Source organism: Aythya fuligula, chromosome 10, assembly GCF_009819795.1.
Source record: "Aythya fuligula isolate bAytFul2 chromosome 10, bAytFul2.pri, whole genome shotgun sequence".
Lineage (NCBI taxonomy): Eukaryota > Metazoa > Chordata > Aves > Anseriformes > Anatidae > Aythya > Aythya fuligula.
This window is the reverse complement of record NC_045568.1, coordinates 19,371,529-19,394,967: the sequence shown is the minus strand read 5'-3', so window position 1 is coordinate 19,394,967 and position 23,439 is coordinate 19,371,529. Positions and strand designations below refer to the sequence as shown.

Here is a 23,439-nt window from a genome sequence, read left to right as displayed (position 1 = left end):
CTTTGTCATAGTTTCCTTTTTTTTTTTTTTTTTTTTTTTTTTTTTTGGTCTATTTTTTTGCTGATGTTTTGGTTGCTTTCACTTTTTTTTTTTTTTTCTCCCCAAGGTAAGAAAAATCATAGCCAGCGCCCCTCAATGAGCCTTTCCTATGGAGCGCTGTTCTGTGTCAGTGCCAGCATTTTGCTATATTTCAGAACTTACATACAGTGCATACTCTCTAGACCTTTCAATTTTCTAATATAGGATATTCTGGTATTTAATTTGCCATTTCTCTTTAATTTCAGAATCAATCACTGAAATAACTACTGTCATCATTACAAGGCTCCCAATTAAGCTCTATAATTGTTTTTCAAAACAAATGTAAAGTTGTTGGCTTAGTTGCTGCAAATGAATTCTTCACAGTATCCCCGTAATCATTCTAATCACCACGGTGCAATGATTATTAAACTGTGCATATAGATCAGGGGTTCATCTCCTGGTGTGGGCTTTTTCCTAATTAATATGTTTACATCGCTAAAAGAATAGAATTAATGAATTCATGTGATAGACAATGATTTAATGACTGTGTGTTCTGCAGTATGCTGTCTAAAACATAGAAATCTTTGAAGAGCTCTATAGAGAAAATTTTAACATGTTAAAGCTTGGATTGCCTACATATTTACTTGAAATTCTTCATTCAACCGTTGATTCTGATGATGAATTCAATAGTTCCCAATAAATGTAACACTTCTCAAATCACATTAAAATGTCTAAACATTAAAAGCAAAACAAACAAACAAAACCCCAAACTATGTTCTATACATTAATAGAATAGTTTATCTTTTTGCTTTAAAATCTTTTTCTATAGAACACCAGTCATAAAGTATTCCTAATAAATTCCTCATTGAGTTAAAAGCTTTGGAAGCTTATACGTGGGAACTCCACAATCCTATTGAGATTTAAAGATCTCAAGCAATAGGTGGTCTGTTTTCTCTTGTCCTCTCTTCTTAAAATTTTCACTGCCAATTTATTACATTATACTTTGCCTATATATTTGAATATAATGGTATAAAAACATTCTTCCAAGCCACTGGATTATGTTAAATATTTGATACTGGACTTATTGGGAACTTACTTCTAGCAAACACTGCAGTCAAATCATTTCAGGTCCACTTATGTAAAAATAAATATGATTTTCTAATACTTATATCATTATGATTTGCTATTCAAACCATCTTTGTCTCCAAGCAGAAAAGGAGAATTTGTTTACTAGCTAAAAACGTTCAAAGAAGGCAACAGCACATCACACTCATAAAAATGGTGAAATATTAGAAATATTTGCAGATAACAAATATTCTTGAGACTTGTATGAGAAATGTCAATATGCTTAATTTCACATATATTGTTTATCAAGCTCTATGCCCAGAGATATCTCTGGTGTTTAAACTTTCCTTGTTCTCTCTGAGTAGAATTTCTTCTAGGCCATGATCTAGGTGCTACCACCTACATACTGACCCGTGTTCAAGTAAATGCATCAGAGCTGAAGAGAGTCCTCAGCCTGGAATGCTGCCTTATGGGAAAAATGTGTCGGCACAAGACATCCAACTTGCAATCCAGTGCTTCACTACAAAATAACAGGTGAACATAGGGCTAATACTGAACTTCAGAGTATGAATTTGTTTCAATGAGATAAATTTGGTTATCTGTGATCTCTGACATTTCAGTAGGAAATATTTTTTTTTTTTTTTTTTGATGTAAGATTATGTTTTCTGAGAAATGAATAATTAACCAGGAAATTTGTAATCATGTCTGTAAGAATACTATACAATGCTATGGAATGGCCAAGTAGCTACAATTAAGTGAGTCCCATTTTTATGATTAATGAATCTGGAAAAGAGTAATGTTCCATAGAAACTCTTTAGAAAAAGGAAGCATTTTATTTCAGAAGATGTGACTGTTTTGGAAATGAAATATCAAGGTTCATCAGTTTTAGTATATATATATATAAAGAAAACTAGACATGTTGAAGAAATTAAGGAATTTAGTAAAAGATTCCACTGATACAACATGCAAAAATTCAAATGCAATATTTCATTAATCTTTTCTGCTTGCCTTTAGATAAAGATACATTTAGGACTAATAGAATTTCCTGCTGAAAGAAAAGTACTTTCTCCAACTCTACGTGTAAAATTCTGGAAGTATGACAAAGAACGCATGGCTGTGTCATGATTCTGTACCAAAGTCATCATAGCTGGAAGTTCTTACTTGATTCCTTCCCTAATTTTGAACTACTTTTTGTATGATACAGAGGAGAGGAGTTTTTCCTTTCTCACAATATCCCAGCAAATGTAAGCCACCAGAAGGAAGAAAGGTTGCTTTCATCAAAGCAAAACAAACAAAATAAAATAAACAATGTTTGATTGTTTTGAACCACCCCATAAATTTATTCTGATCATTCTGCATGGTTGTTTTGAGAAAATCAATAAAAACTGATATCTAAATCAGATTTTTATTGAGGCGGAAATCCCCTTTTGATAGAGTAATCTCTATGGAGATTGTTAATTTAGATCCTTCAAATTATTATTTTAATGCTTAGTGGAGCTCTACTTAAAAGAAGAAATATTTACCTAAGGCTGATTGACACTTGGGAGGCATAGCTCATTCTCTCCTTAAGAACAATGGAATGATAATTTCCAACCTGACCATTTCAAGTAGAATTCTCTCTGGTACAAATAAGGGAGAGGCAAGCACAGCAGGGGTTTTTGGAAATTAAAAAGGATCGTCAAGAATAGAACTTAATAAAGGAAAATCCCTCTACATGGGCTTAAAAGACTCTGCTTGCTGTTTTCCTTCAGTTTTCCAACTAAAGAGAGTTTCTACAATAAGCAAGCAATGACCAAGTTCCCTGGAGTATGAGGATCTCAAGAGTCTTGACTTTGAAAGGCACATATGAAGTGAGGTAGGACCAATCTCCAGACTGACTGTCTCACTTACACTGCCCTGTTTTCTTATAGACTTCCACCATAACTGATTTTTAGAATCAACTGTACTTTCAATGTACTTCAATGAGTTTTGGGTAAGGTTGTGATCTCCTTCTCCTCCAACTACCTTGTTCTTTGCCTATCACAAAACTATAATAGCATCTAAACAACATCTTAGCAGCATCTATGACCCCGAGTCATAAAGGTGTTTGGCACTTCTTATTTATTCCCACACTTACTCCTAATTCCACATAACTCATTACTAACTGGATTTTATGTGTATTTTTCAATTGTGTATCTTAGAGAACCAATATGAAAAAATAAGTTATAAATGTAAAAATAAATAGACTGTACCCAATCTTAGTTTGCATAAAATCATATAGAAATAAATTAAAAAGGCATGTATAGCATGGTTATATGCACACATGATTCTATGAATTATCTTCTATGAATTATCTTCTCAGGGTGCTGCTATAAAATACTTATTTATTCGTTTATTTATTTTTTAAGATTTCATTAAATGTTCCATGTTCCATGTTTCTTAAGTTATTTACATTCTAAAAGAACATGTCCTGCCAAGTCTTCTGAGACACAGTTGATTTTTTATTTTATTTTTTTTACTATTTGCATAGAAGCCTGAAAAGCCTGAAAATAGAAAGTTTTAAAACTATTGACTGAACAAGACAACAGAGGCTGGAGGGGTTTTTAGTTTTACTTCATTTTTGAAGCAGAATCTGCAATGACTCAAGGGATAGTATTTTAGTGAACAAGTATACCATTCTTGGTGTCCTTGGTATAGAAGGATTGTCACTGTTTTTTCAAGGGTATGAATAAGATAAAAGTATTTTTGGAGTTATGGGGAATTACTCTAAAATTGTATACAATTTTTATAAACATATTTTATTACATTAGAAATTAATGTAGATTTTGTGCCTCTGCTCCCTTCACTTTTATTTGATTGTTACAGTTATGTTGAATGGTACTTTGATTTGGATTAAATTTATATCTCTTTGTCATATTTTACTGCATCTTTCTAAGTTATGCTGAAAGATTAAGATTGCTCTCTAATGAATAGCATTTATGCTGTCCCTGGATTTCTTCATTTGTGCAACTGACTTCTCTCTGTAGATTTTGAGAGGGAAAAAAACCTAAAACATTGATTTCAAACTTGCATAAAAGTGTTAGCTTACATGATTATACAGAATACTGAACCTAAGTTCAGAAAAAAATGTAATGAATTAGAACTAACACCTGGGACTGAATGAGACTGAATGAGAAATGTCAAAATACTGAAGAAAACACTTGTTTGACAAGCTCCACGTGACTTATTTATTTATTTATTTATTTATTTATTTATTTATTTATTTATTTATTTTTCCCCCCAGTGCGGAGGAAGGCTAGCTAATTTAACTATTAAACTGAATGATTTAGAATGACTTAATGGAAAGAAAATGTGGAACAGTGATATGCTCATGAATAGCATGTAAAAAAATAACTAAAATTTATTACTTATAAATCTAGTTTGAAAAGTTGTATTTACTACCACTATTGCACAGTGAAAGAGTAGAAATAATGTACCTGATATTACAAAAAAAAAAAATAAAAAAAAAAATTGACTGTAGAGAAGATGAGAATGTAGATTATTATGATGGTATTTAACAGGATATTTATCTAGATTTCCCAACATATGCACAGATTTTAGAGACATTTCTCTATCTTTATTTTTGTTTCCATTGTAATCAGATCTATGTTCTCTGTTACTTACAGCAGAGGAAATCAGAGTCTCTCATTTTTTGTCACTTCATCATTATGCCTGTTTCAGTCCTATACAATTCTTGTATTATGCTTGCCAGACACACAAGATTTTGAAATCAAGTTGCAAAAGGTCACTGCTATCTTTAACGAGTCTTTAAGAAGAATGTAATACAGTACATTAAAAAAAAAAAATAAGATTATCCAGAAAATGCTAAGCATTTTTCTTTAAATTAAAGGTTCTAATCAGCATATTTATTTATGCAAAAAGGTGCTAAATAGCAAATTAGCTTGGGTATAACCTTATTCCTATCGTAGCAGTTCTGTAGTTATGAATCAAAGAAATGTCTTGCTATAATCCTTGCAGTTCTTTTCCATCACTCAGCAAAGGATATTATTAAAATTTCATACTGTGCTTGATTTATCTAAAATTGTTGGAACTTTAAATATATGGGCTTGATTCTTATCTGATAAAACTGACTACTGAAATCAAAGAAATATGCTGAAGGCTTCCTGTTCCTTTCAAATAATGGTGAAAAACTCCCAAATTGTAACAGCAGCAGCGATGGTATGGTAACTTCTAATTGACCTAGAGGGTTCAGGATACATCCCCAGATGTTGATCTGGTCTTACTAGAGTAACTGAGGTGTTGCAAAATGTCCTTATAGGGCAAAGAAAAAGTGAATCTAGTTAATGGACAGTAAGAAAGCATAAGAAAGTGGAAGGGAAGATAGGACTATTTGATGCCTGATGGGAGGAGATTTCATAGCTCACATGCCTAATGAAATCTACTGTTACTACTCGTTTTGGATGTGTGGAGTTCATGGGTGGAATAAGTGAATTAATAACTTTTACAGGTCATTGAGGAAGCTGCCTATATAACTGGATATGAAACAGATGGATGACATGAAACCATGGATGTTCATGTTGAAAACTGCAAGAATGAATGGGATGGGATCTGGGTGAGGATTTCTACTTATATAAATAGACGTTACATTGTGAAAAAAAGATAAAGCATTTCTCTACTGGCAGAATATTTGGAAAAATATTAATACATGAAGCACAAAAGCCAAGTTCATAATTAGCAGTGGTACAGTACAGAGGAATTGTGTGAACAATTAAAAGCTACTGAAGAAATGCTGTCTAAGTACTTGGTAGGATATATATATATATATTTTTTTCATATCTTGAATGAATTACTTCTTGTTTTTTACTTTCCTTTTCCCAGACTTTTTTATTATTTTTTTTTTTATATATTTTATTTTATTTTTATTTTTTCCCTAGATATACAGCTTTTCCTCTTATTAGACTCAGGTTTCCAAATCCTTGGCACAACAAGCTGCATTTTAAAAGATGACTCCATAGTTATTCAATAAGCAAACATTCCTGTGCACTGAGGTTTTATTAAGTGAGCCTGCAGAGTGTTGTAAGCTAGTTATCAGAGTTGTGCCTTGCTGTTTCTTTAGATAAACACTATAAATATATACATGAAATCTTAGAATTAGAAATGGGCAAGGATGTTGCTCTTTTGCTTTCCTAGCATTTATAGATGTACAGAAAGTTTTAGCAAATACAGATGCACAGCATCTCCATTTTTCCATTTGTCACAGCTGTTCTGTGGATTCAGAAGTAATTTTGTAGGTTTTAAAATACTATGGGGACAATTTTCAGTGATGTGCTTTCTTCTACTGTGTCAATTTTCTTAACTATAGACTAGCAAAAATATTTTTCCTTCATTCCTCAAATTTTCTATACTCATGTAGCTTTTAACGTTTCACTATTTTCTTCCTCTTCTCAGATTTCTAACAAGCAGGCTTCAAATGATGTAATGCCATACCTATGTAGTTTAATGTATAGGGAGAGATTTTATTTTTGAAATAAAAACAATGAATGTGAACTTATTTCAGTTTTATGTGCAAGTGACCAGTACTATATGCAACCTCAGCTGCAGGATCTTCTTCTCATTACATCACCTATTACATCTGGCCTGCAGGCTGTCAAAAGATTCTCTCTCTCTCCTGGAAGTAACAAAGTTGAGGTCCTAGTAAGTACTATACTCCTATCTTAGTAACTTCAGAAAACTGGAGCCACAATTTTTTCCCTGGGCTGCTGGCTAAATGTTTCTCGATGTGGGGAATCAATGAGGAAAAGAAACAAACCCAGCCCCAAAGCCTAGAAGTGCAACCATGCTTTCTAGCTACTGTCACTCTTGCCATGAGCACTTGCCACACACTGAGGTACACCTGACCTTCTATGACTAAATAAAACTGTTAAAAGATTTAAAGCCAGATGGGACTTTTCAAAAGTTGACTTCACCTGTAGTAAGGGAGTGGATATCCTTTAGCTGTACAGTTCAGTAGGATTTCTGGATTCGCTGAGCCCATGGAATAAGTGATATCATGTGGCTCTTGAATAAAAATAGGACCATGTAGACTTTCTTCCCCTGAAAAAGAAAAACAATAATTTAAGATATTAGGCATCTTTAGTGTGTCCTTATACATAGAAGTGTCCTTTGGTGTCTTTTTCTTTTGGTCAGATGTTAAGGTCTGCTTGTATATTCAGCACAGAGTCCACCTCCAGACATTTTGCTGTTAAGTAGGAAATATTTCAAACCCGAATGATAATAAAATCACATATCCCAGGTGTTGGTGATTTATTAAGCAAGTGACAGTGAAGACTAGCTTATTTGCATGTCTTCTATGGAAATTATATGGACATCTATTAAATCTCCCCCATCTACCTCATACTTATGGTTTAGATTGTGACTGGAAGCAGAAAAGAACGGTGTGGCTTTGTGTGTTTGGAGATTGTACCTCCCTGATCACCTGGTGAAGTGGCTATGTCATTCTCATGCCATCCTTTGAAAGACAGACTGTTTGTCTTTTAAAAGTCTGGCAAAACAGCCCTATGGCCTGTGAGAGCAAATAGCATGAGGGATAGTGAGCACTTCCTGCTGACAAGCAAATAGCTTCTAGACCAGAAGGCACATTGTGGCAGCTTTCTGGTCCTAGGCTTTCCTTTCCTTTGCCAGTTGGCCTCTCTTTCTGGTGGTGGGTCCAGAAGGTCACATCAAAAGCTAAGGAAATTGATCATTTCCTTCTTCTCTGGCCTTTTATTTAGGCCATTTGGCCTCTCCTTTGGTTTAATATTGTTTTTGTATACTTTAGCTGGCTTGGTTTCAGGTTTACATTTTTTCTTCTCTCTCTATTTAAAGAGTGGTAGCATAAAATAAAGGTTGAAAATTCATCAAGTATTTTCACTAGAGCATTTTCCCCCTGGCAATGCACAGAGTCTAATTAGAGCTTGAAAACACAAAGGCACAACAGACACGTGGGCTGGGGCAAGACCGATTTCTTTCCTCAGTCTCAGAGGTTCTTGCAGAAAAACTTTCATGGAGATGAAATGATTTGTCACAGAATAGTAGTGACAGAACAAATAAATGCTCTCAAAGCTTTCAATAAAGCTTAGCAACTGGACCATACTCAATTTCTCACATATCATGCACAAATTCAAGAGATCCAGCAAGTTTGCAGTAGTGACACAGGTAGCTGGGAAGAAGAGAGCTGAACCCAAAAATTAGTAGCTATACAGTTGTGTTCTAGAAGAAACATAAATGGTGGCAGTAATTGTGTCTGGTTTTATTCACCTATTTTATCTGCTCATCAGTAATGAGAGAAGGAAGGTACAACACACTTCCTGCGGGTCACTATTTCACCCCACCTTCTGTCTTCATTTCAGACATGGATCGCCAAGTGCAACCTTCTTGCTCTATAGCTCTGTAACTCCTAGAGGATTTTCTCAGCTGCTGCAAATAGATCTCGTTCAGCTGACACCAGCAGAGTGTCTTCCTGCATCCCTAAAGAGAATCAGCCATCCTGATGCATTAACTCAGCTTGCGCCCCCAGGCAGTTCCCCCAGCTTCACCCCAGCCAGATCAGCTCCAGCCACTGGCACCACATCAACCCGAGTGCCTTCTTCAGGGCCATAAGTGACTGCACACAATGCACTTCAAAACTCAGATCCTTTGTATTGGCTGTCAGCTGTATACATATTCATGTGCTTTTGTACTTTTCAACCACTTCAATCTACTTCTTCTAAATTTGAAAAAAAAAAGCCAGGTCAGCACCATTGTCTGCTCCCATCTTTTTTGACACTTGATGTTTTTCTGATGTTTTTCGTGGAACTATATGAATAATTTGACTCATCTGAAGTGAGAATAAGAATATATAATCATAAAAATATAATATTTTATTTATTTATTTATTTATTTATTTTTATATCCATTTCATTTCTGAAATATTTTCAGCTAAACCTGAAAAAATCGGAACCCATCTTTCTATTAGTAAAATTGTTTTCTACTGATGAATGTAGTCAAACTTTTCTACTTTGCTGGATCTAAAGCAAAGAACATCTGGTAAAACTTTAGATATAGATGATCAAATATATATATATATTTTTAATATATTTTGGCTTTTTTTGACCAGAATCCTTTTTAAAGATGGCACCTTATAACTGTAATGTTTTGTGTGTATCTTAATGGAGATGCCTACTCCTACATATCTATTACCCAGCTTACACTGTGTATCCTTCAGAAACTCAGAAAGTCAGCCCAGTTGTGTGATTTCATGAACGATACCAGTGAGAAATAGCCTTCAAGGGAATTGGAGTAAAATTCAAAGTAGCAGTCCAAAAAGATTGATTTGTTTTATACCACAATAGCTGTTTGGATAGACACATCTCATTTTAAGAATATCTTGTGTTATAGAGGAAATAACGTGGGCATACTAGAAAAAGAAAATACATCCTTTCAGTTTAGGATATAAAGTCAGGCTAGTAAAACAGCTGAGATGAGCTAGTGGCTTGAAGGTACAATATTAAACCTGGCTGAATATTATATGTGATGTTATAAGTGACATAACAGAGCATAAAATACAGTAAATCACATAAAAAGTATCAATTTCCATAACTTTTTCATTCTGCTGAACTTTGCAGGCTATATGCAAACTTTGAGTAGGCTCCAAATATTTCCTGACTTATCCATAACTTCTGCAGACAGGTGAAAATCTCAGAAAATATAAAAGAAACCCAATAAAAGAAGTTGTAACTCAACTATATTCAAGACGATATTGCCTTAACTGTTTGCTTTTGGTGGGCTTGTTGAAATCCTAAAGATAAGCACGCATTTCACCCCTTAGCTCAATCTGAAGTTTAAATTCATAATTGTTTTATTCTTTATATTCTTGTTCTGCCAGGGGACTTTAGTCATAGAGCGAGATACTGTAGGAAGAATAAATAGCTCATATCTTATAGCGCCAACAGTTTAATCAGAAAGACATCTCCCAGAATTGACTCCGGACCCCAAATTATTTTTCCTCTCTTTCACAATCAAATGATATAAATAAAGCAAACCAGAATTTCTTATACTTCTCATGGGAGTCTTACTGTGGGAAGAAGAATACAATTTCTTCAGCAAACCATGAGGTGTGAAGCAGAGCTACTCTCAGAGATGGTGGCTGGATGTAGTTAAAGGTCTCTTTTATTTTTATTCACTTGACAAATTTTGAGGGATCTTTTTTGCTGTTTCTACAAATGATCCTTTGACTTGTCTTTTCTCTTGTATGAGTTTTCTTCCCTTCTGAATTAATTTACTTAGCCTGTTCTTGTTACATTCCCACAACAACCAGTGAAAAGCTTTTATAAAACAATGAAATGACTTTGGGATCTTTGTTCCATTTTCAAAATTGATCTAGCTATGTGGGACTGAGATTAACTGTGGCAAGTTACCTGGTATATGTGAAAATCCCTATTTTAGTTGATAAAAGTGTAAAAAAAAAATGATAAATCTGGATTAAATTCTCATTATGAGTACTAAATGGAATTTAGGGTCATTTGTCACTTGCAGAGTTTTGAAAGTCTTAGTTCTTGTATCCCTTTCAGAGTCCTTAATACAGAACAGTGTGGAATAAGGACATAGTTGTTTACATGTATCTTAGCAGCTCCTCTATGGTAGATATGTTTCGGCCACTATCACAAAAAATATTGTCCATTACTTTTCGTAAAAGGGGCGTCATGCTATCATTTTGTTTTTTTTTCTTTAATATCCTTTTCTTGCTGCCTGATCTGCAACAGAGAATACCATCATGTTTGTGAGAAATGATGTGCACTTTACAGCCAATGGTATACTGTGAGTCCATCTCTTATTTATATGAAAGGTCAGACTGGTCATTTCTAATTTCCTGATGCATCCTTTTGCATTTGGTGTAGAGAAAGGCCATATATTTCTCCCTCATTCTCCAGATTCACAACAAGTCACCACGATTTATCCAGAGATATGTATGACAAATAAATCTTAGTACTCTTTGCTTTTGTTAGGAATTAAATAATTCATATATTTAAAAAAATCAATTAGAATATGAATATTTGATTAAATGTATCATTTCCATACATAAAACTTGTGCCTGTGTCCTCAGCATGGTGACTGAAGGCAAATATAAACTCTTATTATGAAATGTATTTCTTTATGATATCCAATCAGTTTGATCTCCATAAAGACCATAATTATGCCAGTCTGAATTCAAATCTAAAGTATGAAAATGAAACAACATTCCTTTATTCATTATATGATATTGTCTTTGGCCAATGTGGGGATTAACACAGCCAGCAGAAGAGGAGGGAGCCTATTTTTTCATAATTATGTATCAACAAAGGATATCATAGTGCTTTCCTCTCACTGCGTTATGGGAAGTGGTTAGTTATACTGGGCTCTGATAGTTATATCAAATGTAATCAAAGAATTTTCCGTCAGTCACAATAAATATTAAAGTGCTTATGCACTGTCTCTCCCAGACATGGAGAATGGAATACACATCTGGAGCCTACACTTAATCAATTTAATTTTACCCAAATCGTATTCACTGTTCTTTCCTGCTGTATGACACTGACTGGCTTCATAATTAGTTTCTTATGATGCATTTGCTCCACTGGAAATACCAGGCAATACAGCCAGAGTGCAGCTCAGGCTGTATCCCACTCTGTAGGATACATATAAATAACTTGGTAGACCAACATTGCAAACCATTGAAGTGGACCATTTTTCTTGTCCAGAACTGCCCAGTAATATTGGACAGCTTTTTCTTGGTGAAACTGAAAGTGTCTCGGAAGACATTATGCTGCATTTGTAAAATAAATAATAAAAATAGACCATGTTGGACTTTATTATTATTATTATTTTATTTCTGATTGAATCTGCTCCAAGTAGACAAACTCAAGAGTATTTATTGTTTAAGGACCAGAAATGTCCAGTTCTGTTGGTCTTAGATCTCCAAAGCATGCAGCATTTTCAGTTCCTGTGATTATTTCAGTTGCCATGATTCTCTGGAGCTAATCAGAGATTAGGAGTCCTTTGTTCTGAGTGCTGTAGAAGAGACAGCCAGAAGAATTCCAAGAAAGTGATGGACCAGGGCTGTTCTTTCTTCACTTGGAGTCATGCAATAGGCACAAAGGGGTTTGCTGCTGCCTAGGCAGATATATATCTAGCATATTAGTGTGTTCTTTCATAAGAAAAAAGAGATGAGAATAATGATAAAACCTGCACTCTAAAAAGATTCTAAATGCAAAACTGCTATAATTCACATAAGCAAACCAGATAAGGATAAATTTATCCAGGCTATTAAGTTCCAGGAAGGCTGTAAATTCCAGGGGTAGTGAGTTTCTAATGAATCTTTCTTAATGTGCCTTAGATAGAGCCTCATATCTGATCCAAAACATTAATATGACTTTATGGGCCAAAGCTGACACCTGATTAAGAGGCCTCTTTTAAATCAGCTTCATAGTAAAACACCTGTCAGTTCTAGCAAAAAGGATGGGGCAGGTGAGTTAGAGACTTCCTCCTTGTAGTGACAGCATAAGTAGAAAAAAATATGAAAAATACAAATGACTTCAAAATCCATCTAGTTTTCTTCACAACTTAAGACACCAGTAAATTTTAATTTGAAGAGAGGGAAATTTATAGAGCCCACAGATTTTTAAATGTGATTGTCTTTCTCTGCGAATAACACTGGGGCTTTTGATTGAATCTTGACAGAAGCTGAATGGAATGATTATTTTCCTCACCCAAAGCCTGGACCAGCTAGCTCAAGGACTTTAAGGAGCATGACTGGTACAGAATGAGAGGTAATGGATGCAATGCTGTTTGCTAGCGGGAAAGTATGAACTTAGAGTAACACACATCAGTGCGATGAATAAGATATTAACAGTGAAAGAGAAGATGGGAAAAAAAAAAAAAAAAAAAAAAAGTGAGAAAGAGAAAAGGTCCATGAAAGCATTCTGGAAAAAGGACAGAAGGCTGTCAGTTTTATCGGCAATGGGAGGCAGGCATCCCTCCTCACCCTCTCATTCAGTTCTTAATCAGAGAGTGAACCAGGAGACTTACACACAGAGAAAGGGAGATTAGAAGAGATGTTATAGGTTTGAGCAGGCAGAAGCAACCTAAAACCTTTAGGATTTTCCCAAAGGGCCTTCAACTTTCATGTGTTTTCTCCCTTCAGACACTGATGTACAGAGCTCTAGAGACACTGGGCTCCTTTCAAGTTTCAGCTTCTATTGAAAAAGTCAAATTGGGAGTAGTGGTGAAATTCCACATTGTCTCTGTCATCAGACACCCAAACCAGAAAGACACTTAGCTTTCTCTGAAGTGGTGAGAAAGGTAGGCGTCAGGGTGGCACATGGGGTGAAGTCCTGGCCCTACTGAAGTCTGAAAAACTCTTGGTAATGAATTGAAGCTTGGTGCTTGAGCCCAGACGTTATATATAAAGCTGTCTATAAAATGACAGTCAACAGTGCAAGGCAGTCCTTTCATCTGGGATACAGCCTCAGTAGGCTAGTGGTGCATTCAAAAAATAGTGAGTGTAAGCAAGTGATATGAGAAACACAGCCCTGGTGAATGGCAGAGAAAAGTTAAATATCTTCAAGAAGAATGATTCTGTATCCTCTCAACTTTATTTTTTGAAAAAATATTCAAATATTCCAATATACTTCCTTATATATGGTAGCCTGTATGGTGTTGTAGGTAGGGTGATCAGAGACTAATATGTCAACACACAGGCTATACACTGTACATTTTCCTGAGGTACTTTGGTGTAAAAACAAAGAATAAATGTGTAAAATATGGTATTAATTACTACTATACACAAATGTTAAGATTACCTGAACCTTATATGTAAAATTAGGTGTAATATTTCACAGGTAATAACTATTATGCAAAAATGATCATATTCTTGAATTATGAGCCTTTTTCAATTAAATATGCATACTGACAAAAGTTTTTTGTCACAATCAAATGCTTCAAGCATTTTTTACTATTTATAATAGTAAACATTTTTTCTATTATAATAACAAGTGTTACTCCAATTCTTTAAGCTAACTTTCTGTGAATATAATTGGGTATCAGTGAATTTACTATACATCTGTATTTTGGTCTAACTGATACACACATCCTAATTACAAAATAATTAATGATAGATCTCTAAATGCCAAAATTTGATGTCTCTCATATTATTATATTGAATATTACAATCAAACTAACCTTGGATTTATCTGATATTAATTTAATTCAGTACAAAATCAAAATATTCCCGAAGGACTCCAGTCCCAAATTTCAAACTACAGTGTCAGAAAATTGCTCATAAGTTGTGCACGCTGGATAGCATTCAATGGAGCTTCACTAATTTACACTTTTGGCTAAAGATGAACACAGATTTACAAACAATTCATTGTGAAGCTATGTGTAAAAATACCATGCCTTGAATAGGTATAGAGACTATAAATATACCAATGTGTGAACTATATTAATAATGTGATATTTTATTTTTTAAAAAATGTTTAAGTAACAATGTTAAAATCACTAACTGTGCATGACTTCATGGTCTTTATGGAAAGATTTTCTAAAGGCTTTTGTGCTATTGTGCAAGATATAGACAAGATAAAGGAAGCCTTTTCATTTGTGCAGGTGATTTGTTTTATGTCATGAACTTGGCCATGTCCTTCAGATTCAGAACTATTGTGGAACAGACATCTAATTACAGAGACAAATATCCACAGTAAAGTTAGAGGGATGTGTCTTTATGATATATAGTAATCTTGACGTGCACTCTTCTCAATGAAATTTCATTAGTTTTTGTGTTACTAGGCAAAATGAATAAATAATAATGAACCTTTTCCAATCTACTGCACAAGCATTTTGTTCACTGTAATTTCAGTTATAAGTGAGGCCTAGATTTGATGACAGATACTGTTTGCTGCATTGTACTGCTGTAATATTCATTTGGCACTGTTGCCAAACTGACTGAAGGCTTAATTCAATAATTTACAATACAGGAAAAGATAACAGCTATATCATTTAATATCCTGCCAGTTAAATAAATCCAGCACTTTGTTCTTCTGTAACTTTGTATGTGTTTGTGTGTGTGTGTAAAATGTAACTGTGCTTTTGTTTTACTGTCTTAAGAGGACAGTGTTTAATCAAGCTCAGATAATTTTTACCACTGCTGGTGTTGGTCAGCTCTGTTTTTTTATGTGATGACTCCAAAATACCATTTGCAACTTTTAATAGATGCACAGTAGAAACAGGGACAGAGTGAAGTAGTAACTTGGAAGAGTACATAACAACTTGGCAAGCTACAGAATTTAAGCTACTTAAAATGGGGAAAGGAAAATTAAAAAAAAAAAAAAAAAGCTTTGTGTAAAATTCTTCCTACCTTTAAGCTCTATTTCAGACTCATTTCAGTCTTTTCATTATGCACCTTGCATTACACCCCTATGCTCCCATCCAGTGTCTGGAGACAGATAGAGACAAAAAGAAATTGCTCCACCACCTTCTTCCTCTAGATCCTGAGCAAGCCTCAGAGAAGGAATAGCCCTGTATCTCTTTTCTCTTTTTTTTTTTTTTCTATGTTAGGATAAACTGTATGAGTGGTTTCAAGGACTTAGGATGAAACGCTTTATTACCCTGCTTGCTGCCCCCTCCACATTCTTGGCTAGCCTGAAATTTCTGGGAGAACTGAGCCTTTAAACCTCCAACAACATTTACATAAATCTTTTTGTGGCACCCCTCTTCCCACTTGATGGCAGAAAACTTGGGTAATCTGTTGGAAAAATACAAATCAAGTACAATTGAATTTATAAGGACTTTTTTTTTTTTTTTTTTTTTTTTTTTTTTTTTTTTTTTTCCCCAGCAAGACTGTAATTTCAGTATAGAAAATATTCAGCATCCTGAAGGGTGTTAAGTTTGGCTAACATTTTTATAGCTGGCAGTAGATAGATATATTTTCATGCCTCATCAAGTTTCGTCTTTTCCCTGTTTAGAGAGTCAACTTATGAGCCAAAGTGCTTTGAAGTCAGTGAAAGCCTTTCATAAACTTCAGTGAGCATTGGATCAACCCCTAATGAACAGAATATAAGCAACAGAATCCCCATTTGTTCTTAGTCTTCTAAGACTGTGCTATGTAACATATATTTATTCATATTTATTTGCATAAGTAGATGTATAGTACATATACATCCTTACAAGGAAATACGTGCACACAACATTTATACTGTAGGGAAAGAGGGAAGAGAACTGTTAAGAACATCTATTTGCTCTTCTATTCATATTGGCTGTATAATGTATAGTAAATGATAGTTGGTTTACTAAATACTTTGGTGTTCAAAAACTATGTACAATAGCTATTGGATATCAATGACAGCTGCATTATTTTCAGGCAGATACTTAGTAGCAAAAATCCAGCCTTATTGCAGTGAAAAAGAAATGATGAAAAGGGCTAGTTTGCAAATAGTTTGAATGTACTAAAGCAAACAACGATTCCTCTTTTGTTTCCAGAGGGCATGCTTTGTAATTCCCATTTATGTTCAATAGGAAACATGTTGTAATGTGAAGTAGTATTTTTTTTTTCATTATTATGAGTCCCAGACCTTGTAGAAAGCTTGATACAATCACCATTATAGGGGTCTTAAATTGTAGGTGGATGTTTAAGCTGTGTGTACATGCTATTTAAATTTTGCTTATTTACTTTGAATAACTGGAATGAAATGGCTACTTCATAGATGTTAGCTTTTCCCACTAAGGCTTAAATAACAGGCATGAATAAAGCAGAAACTAGCTGTAATAACTTGACATCAGAAATGATTTTGCATGTAGATAGAAAGGTTTATCTTCCGGAATAATACTTAAAAATAATAGAGATCATGAAGATAATAAAAGAAAATCATGTTGAGAGAATTTATTTTTGTACCTGATATTACCACCATGGCAAAAATCTTTAGGTCATAGGAAGATTTAATAATGAAATCCCAGACTGCCACTCCCTTCTTGTTCACAGATGATTGATAATTTGGGAATCAAATCCTAGGAAAAAATCATCTTAAGCAATTAAGATAATGTCAGGCCAGACAAGATTAAAAGGATCTTTATTTTCTTACATATAATTGAAGAGGAATGCAAGAGATATTTATAACTTTTTTTTTTTTTTTTTTTTTTTTTTTTTTTTTTTTTTTTTTTTAAACCAAAGGACGATCCTGATTTAAATTAGATTAATCAAACAGGGTATTATTTTCATATATATTGGGTTGACTGACTGATTTTCATATGCTTGTTGTCACAGTATTGACACTCCTTTAGTAGACTGAAACTAAATTTTGAACTTAAAATTAAACTTAAAAAATGGTCTTTCCTGACTAAATATCAGGTACTGTCTATTGCAAAATTGATTATTAGCCAGTCAAGAAAGTCACAGGTCAAGCAGAAATATCTCCTTGCTTTCCTTCCTAGTCCTTTGTATTTCCATGAACACTTATCATAAGCAGCAGAAGGTAAATAGTGGTGTAAAAAGTCTGTACCTCAGAAAAAATCTTATTGGGATTTCATGGAACATCCCTCCACCATTAGACGTACTGAATTTTGAACACCTGCTGAAAAAAAAGTGAAGTGCAATAGCTGCCCACAAAAGGGTATTATAACCTTCCATTGTGGAAAATATTGGACAACCTAAAAATAATTTGCACTGTATACTTTGTTATTGTGCCAAGTACTGAAAGCTCTCAGGCACTTTTACAATAAATAGAATAAATGGAGATAAATGAAACTGAACTCTGTTAAATATCATCAACAAAGTTCTGCTTTATTACTGGCAATTAAACAGTAAAAGTCAAAACACAAGCTATCATTATCACTCATTGATTAAAAACCAGTTAGAACATTGCATTTCAAACTAACCTACCGCTTTGCTCGTTATGCATTTCAGCATGAACAACAGCACAATATTTCAGAAATAATTAGGAACACAGCATAAGCGATCAGTGCTAATGTTCTTGAATAAAATTGCCAAAGCAAATGATTATAGATCAGCCAAAAGACACTATTTGAAGCCATCATCTTTTGTGACTATTTAATATCTTCATGATGATCTTTCTCTGAGCAAACACAAATGAAGTTAAAGCCATTTCAGTAACGGCATCCTAAAATTTAGCAGAAGCAAGAAACATTGTAAACTTTGTAAATGTTTATGTTTTGGAAAGTAACAGCTAGCAATTGAGTTCTCAGACAATTTTTGTCCCTAGTGTCTGTTTTAAAGGGGCTAATATCAACATTTCTGATGTATGGCAAGCCAGGAATGTCTTACTGTCAAATTACTGTTCTTTTCCACTCAAGTAAAAAATGACCTTTTTTTCCAATCTATTCTCAGCAAAATGACAGCATAAATAGCAAAACAAAACACAACTGAATGGAGAAAAAGTATGCGGGCTGATAGGGCTGCACTGAACTCTCCTTTGGAGGGGAAGGGCTCAGCAGGCAGGGCCAAGTCGACCACAGCTAAGCTTGGGGTCCAGGAGTGGGTGGGTGGAAATGTCACTGATGATACCGGCAGGCTGAAAAACCTAGGGAAAAATGGTAAGGTGGAGAGCCTTTACGTTACACCATTCAGGCAGTCCGTTTCCCTTTCTGATGGCTTAGTCTTCATTCCAATGCTACAATGTTACAAAGAGAAGAATCCAACACTGAGTTTTTCTTGGGGTCCTTGTTCATTCTTCCCAAGGTACTCACTCCACAGAAGAGCCTGTGAAGCATGGGATGAATTGCCACTTGGGGAGAGTTTGTATGATTTGTCCTCTGGTGTCTCCAATGTTTATGTTTCCAGAGGGAAAACAGAACCAGAACAGCTTTTCTATAAAAAAAATACATTTATATCTACACTTCTCTGGTATCTATTTGATTGTCATTGATAGTTTAGCTGGTTGGCATCTCTTTATCTTCATTCTTGCCTTCTTTTACCTCTATTTTAAATACTTGTCGTAATCTGGCAATTTGAAGAAACAGGAATGATTTACTAAAGAAAATGTTTCTACTTTATCCAGAACTTGAAAGCTGTAATTTCAAATCAAGACTTTGTCTTTGTTATCATCAACATTGTTTTGCAAAACCAAATTTTTTCCTGCTGTGATTTACACAGATCCCTCGACACTACTGTAATTAATGCCTAAGGCACATTTTGGTTTCTACCCTTGCCTATACTTTCATTTAAACGCCCCATTTTCCCTCTCCTTTCAAGAAGCTCACAAAAACTAATCTAAGCCTCGTGCATTCTCCCCACCTGGAAACCTTCCAGAAAGGTCAGAACACAAGCAGAAAACCCAGTCCAGGCTTAGGACCTCCTTTAGTTTAACTCACTCCATGGAGTCCTGCACAATTTTGTACAATGTCACTGCTTGGGCTGGAGGCAGAAATAGAGATAGGGCAATCTCCATTCTGAGCAGCCTGATGGGAGCTTTCACAGAGGGACAATAATGAAATGCAGGCAAAACATTTCATATGTATTACTTCTCTGTAATTTTTCTCTAATCCAAAAATCACAAAAATGCTGTAATTCTGCACAAATCTTGCATACTTGGATTGCGTATTTTTCCTAGCTACAGCAGGAATTGATAACAGGCTGCTAAATTACTGCTTAATAAACCACTAAATGAGTGCCATCTAAGATAACGGGGCATTAAATGACAACTATTCAGGGAAAAAGTAGATGTGCAGAAAGGACTGCAAGAGGACTCTCTGCATAGACAGAAATTGGATTAGTCATCTCATCTGTGCCAGTGGTGAAATTCAAACTGAAGCAGATGGGAAAAAAAAGGAAAGTGGTTTGATTCTGTAACATGCCAAAGGAAGGAGAGCACTCCTCTGCTCCTCACAGCTCTGTGGTGCAGGGGCAGGTAGGGCTTACAGTACAGGGGTACTGCAAGCATTTACATGTCATAAATGAAAAGACAAAATGCATTTTGTATTTCTGTCTCTGCATTTCATAGAATCACGGAATCACAGAGTCTATGAAACACAGAGACAGAAAACCAAACAGCATTAGGTAACACGGAGTTAAAATATTATCAGACAAAATATCAGAAGAGATAGAGAGAGTGGAGAGTTTCAGGCTGCAAAGACAAACTCGAATTGATCCCCTGATTTCAGTGGGGTTTAGGTATTTGAATGACTGTGTGTCCTGTAAATGTAAGGGCCTTGATTGTACTGGTGGAAAAGCACCTTCAAAGTCTGTGAGGGGTTGCAAAGCTTTAGCCCATACATCACAGCCTGGTGTCATCCATCTGCAGGCACGTTTGTCCCAGAAGGCAGAGAACATATTTGTTTGGCTTGTAGGAGCTGGAAAATTGTATCATCTGGGCTGATACTTAATACGTCTGCGGTGTAGTATCACCAATGGAGTTATGACAAACAGTCTGAAGGCCATATTTCTGGGGAATGACATAATCAATGACAGATCCTGGTCTAATTTAGGTAGGTTTGGAGTGCAGAGTTTTAAAGGGAGAAAGTGGAGTGCTACAGATTTCCTCTCCTTAATATTTGCTACCCGTGGAATGTAAAACATTTTGTTTCAAAGCACTTATTGCCTGCTTGGTAATGTTTTCATGTCTCCATTATCTCGAAAACTGTGTAGACATTTTAGTTAAATGTCAGTGCATTATAAAATATTGTTGGTTTATTATTTTGGCCTGCAGTGAACATCCAATTTTGGGCTGACAAAATGCTCTTTACTCATCTTCTCCCCATAAATTAGCCATGTTTATGCACAGTACAGTATTTTATATATATCAGACGGCGACAAGAAATCTTAACTCAGGTTAAGTTTCCTTAAAAAAAAAAAAAAAAAAGAATTTCAGTTGATTTTTCAAATTGTGTGTCTTAATGTTTTTTAGTTAAAAGAATAGGGACAAGTTGTCTTAAGGGAAAAAAATGTGAATCAAGCTGGATTCTCTTTCCAGAGTTTCAGGTTTTTTTGTCGTACAGGTGTTAGATGCTTAACTTTCAGGTCAGTTTCTTTATCTTGTAAAACGTGGTTAATTTGTAACATTTAAAGGTGTCTAAGGACATGGTCATTTAACTTGCAAAGGAATTAAATTCAAATTTTCACATCTTTTAATCTGCAACTATCTGTTTCTGGAGGTGATTAAAAATTGTAGACATGCAGGTTATCTATATGAAAGCTTACCCAGCTCCACAAGTTTTACTTCTGTACATCTCCAGAAATTATTGATTTTGGCAGTGCTGACCAAGCAGAGATCTTAGCTTTCACCGGTCACCTGGAGTAGCTCAGAGGCACCAGTGCTGCTTTGTCAGACTGAAAATCTGAGCTCAACTCTCTCCCAAAATGCTCCAGCTCCTTGGGAGCCAGTGCCTGAAAGGTATTTTGGAGGTGACAGGAGGGGTAAGCATTGACAGTTGATGCAATTCTACATTGCATTTAATATGTAAAGGTTTGTTTTGGCAGAGAAAAGGTCTTTTTGATACTGTCGTGTAGCTGACAAATAGCTGAGTTTCATCCTTTGTTTCTTACCTACTTTAGCCAATTTAATGCTTTTGAATTGAGGAGGCTTTGTAAAAGTAAATATCACTACAAAACACACTCAGAGATCTTGTGAGGATAAATCCTTCAACATCTGGGAATTTAAACATTGTCACAGAAAATCTTGAAAATACATATGGAAACAAAAATGAACTTGCCATCCAGATGAACTTCATGTGGATTCACATTTTATGAGGAGTATTTATTTTTGATTTATTTTAAAAGCAAACATCCAGGATTAATAAGAAAACCCAGTTTGTTGTTTGCTTTCTATACTTTGGAATATTTTTAATAATATGGAGTTGTTCCTAGTCCTTGGCTCTCACAGTAAAATTTCAGCATTCTGCGGTTAGTCTTAGACTGCCTATCAGCTTCATAGGCAGACTGATATATTACAGAGATGTACCTTTCTTTAAGGCAAATTTGTGGAGTACATGTACACCACCATTTTAATTGCAACACTGCACACAATTTTGTATAACATCCGTTTATCTTTAGGAGAGGCTGGGGGTTAATTTAGTGAAAAAAATAAATGTACACTAATTAGAAGATGACAAGTCATAGCTGATAAGGTCACTTGTCAGACAAATATGAATTCAATATCTATTGCATAGACAACTACATTTTCTCTGGCCTGGAGCAAACAATTTCTCTTTTGGAATACCACAAATGTTTACAAGAAAGATGTTGAGAAAACTCTTTTATTTCTACTACATTCAGTGTAAAGCATAATAAATCTAATTAGAAACAGCAGTTGAAGTTATAATGTTATATTCTGATTTGGTGCACTATACTGTCAGTGATTTCAGTAGCTTTAGACTAATATGAGTGAACTATGAATCTGATTAGTGCTCAACAAGATGTTAGCAGAGATTAACCCCTGCAGGTTTTTTCACATTGTCTGTTCCAGTATAATGTTGTTTTATATATATAAGCTATAAGAGCAGTAATCAATCATCAAAATCTATTTGGTGTAAGTGTATGAAATGAGACGCTTAGAGGATGAAGCAATTGTGTTCCGTTAACCACTCCTGTGTTGGGGGGAAGGCCATTTAAGCACGTGAGTCAAAGTTTGGATAGATTTTACTCTAAAATGCAAAGCCATTTTCCAGGGTGAGTTTGGTCCATGGTCTATTAGATGGAGACAAAGCTACAGTTTGGGAGGAATGGCAGCCTGGCTGAGGCAGTGAAGCAATATAAACAAAAATCTGTCCAAGAGCACACAGCAATTCAGCAAAGAGGAAGCCAAAGGACAAGGTTTGTTCTCTGATTTTACAACATGCTCCTGTTTTCTTTTTTATCTCAAATGATAATGAGCTTTGCATCAGTTTTTAAGGAAATTAAGTTATAAACAATATACCCATAGGCAAGAGATTGATGTGTGAAAACAACCTACCATGAACCAAAGCTTTGTAATGACGTGCCCCTGCCTGCTTCAGCCTTCCTCTGCAAGACACGAGGTGGCTGCTAGAGCTGGGAGGGGAAAGGGGACAGAACATCTCTCACAAAAGTCCCCATATGGGCTGAATAAAAGAAAGGTGAAGCTGCTAACAGCACGAGCCATCCTTTGCCTTTGAACGCTCCTTTGAGCAGGTGCTGGCAGCAAGACAAGGGTGCTCAGGGTGACACTGCCAGCAGGTGAGATGTGACTTCAGTCCAGCCTGTCACTGCTTGAAAAAACGCCAGTACTGCAGCCTTCTTGGTTCTGTCTGCTCATGTCAGAAATAGAAATGAACTAATGAAGATGCAGAAATCAAATTCTACCTAACTATGGCACTGGTCTTCACATGTAAAGTGTGTGTGTGGGGGGGTGAGGAACAGCCCTGGCA

The 23,439-nt window shown here is 35.2% G+C and overlaps 1 protein-coding gene across 3 annotated transcripts in view; it reads right to left on the bottom strand.

Annotated features, from left to right (window-relative positions):
• LOC116492857 (contactin-6-like) overlaps nt 1–23,439 on the bottom strand; it is a 142,107-nt gene that overhangs the window by 80,523 nt on the left and 38,145 nt on the right. For all 3 annotated transcript variants that reach the window (XM_032193797.1, XM_032193799.1, XM_032193798.1), the window contains one exon: nt 7,029–7,155. In XM_032193797.1, the coding sequence (XP_032049688.1) occupies nt 7,029–7,155 (127 nt within the window). The remainder of the gene's footprint in view (nt 1–7,028; nt 7,156–23,439) is intronic.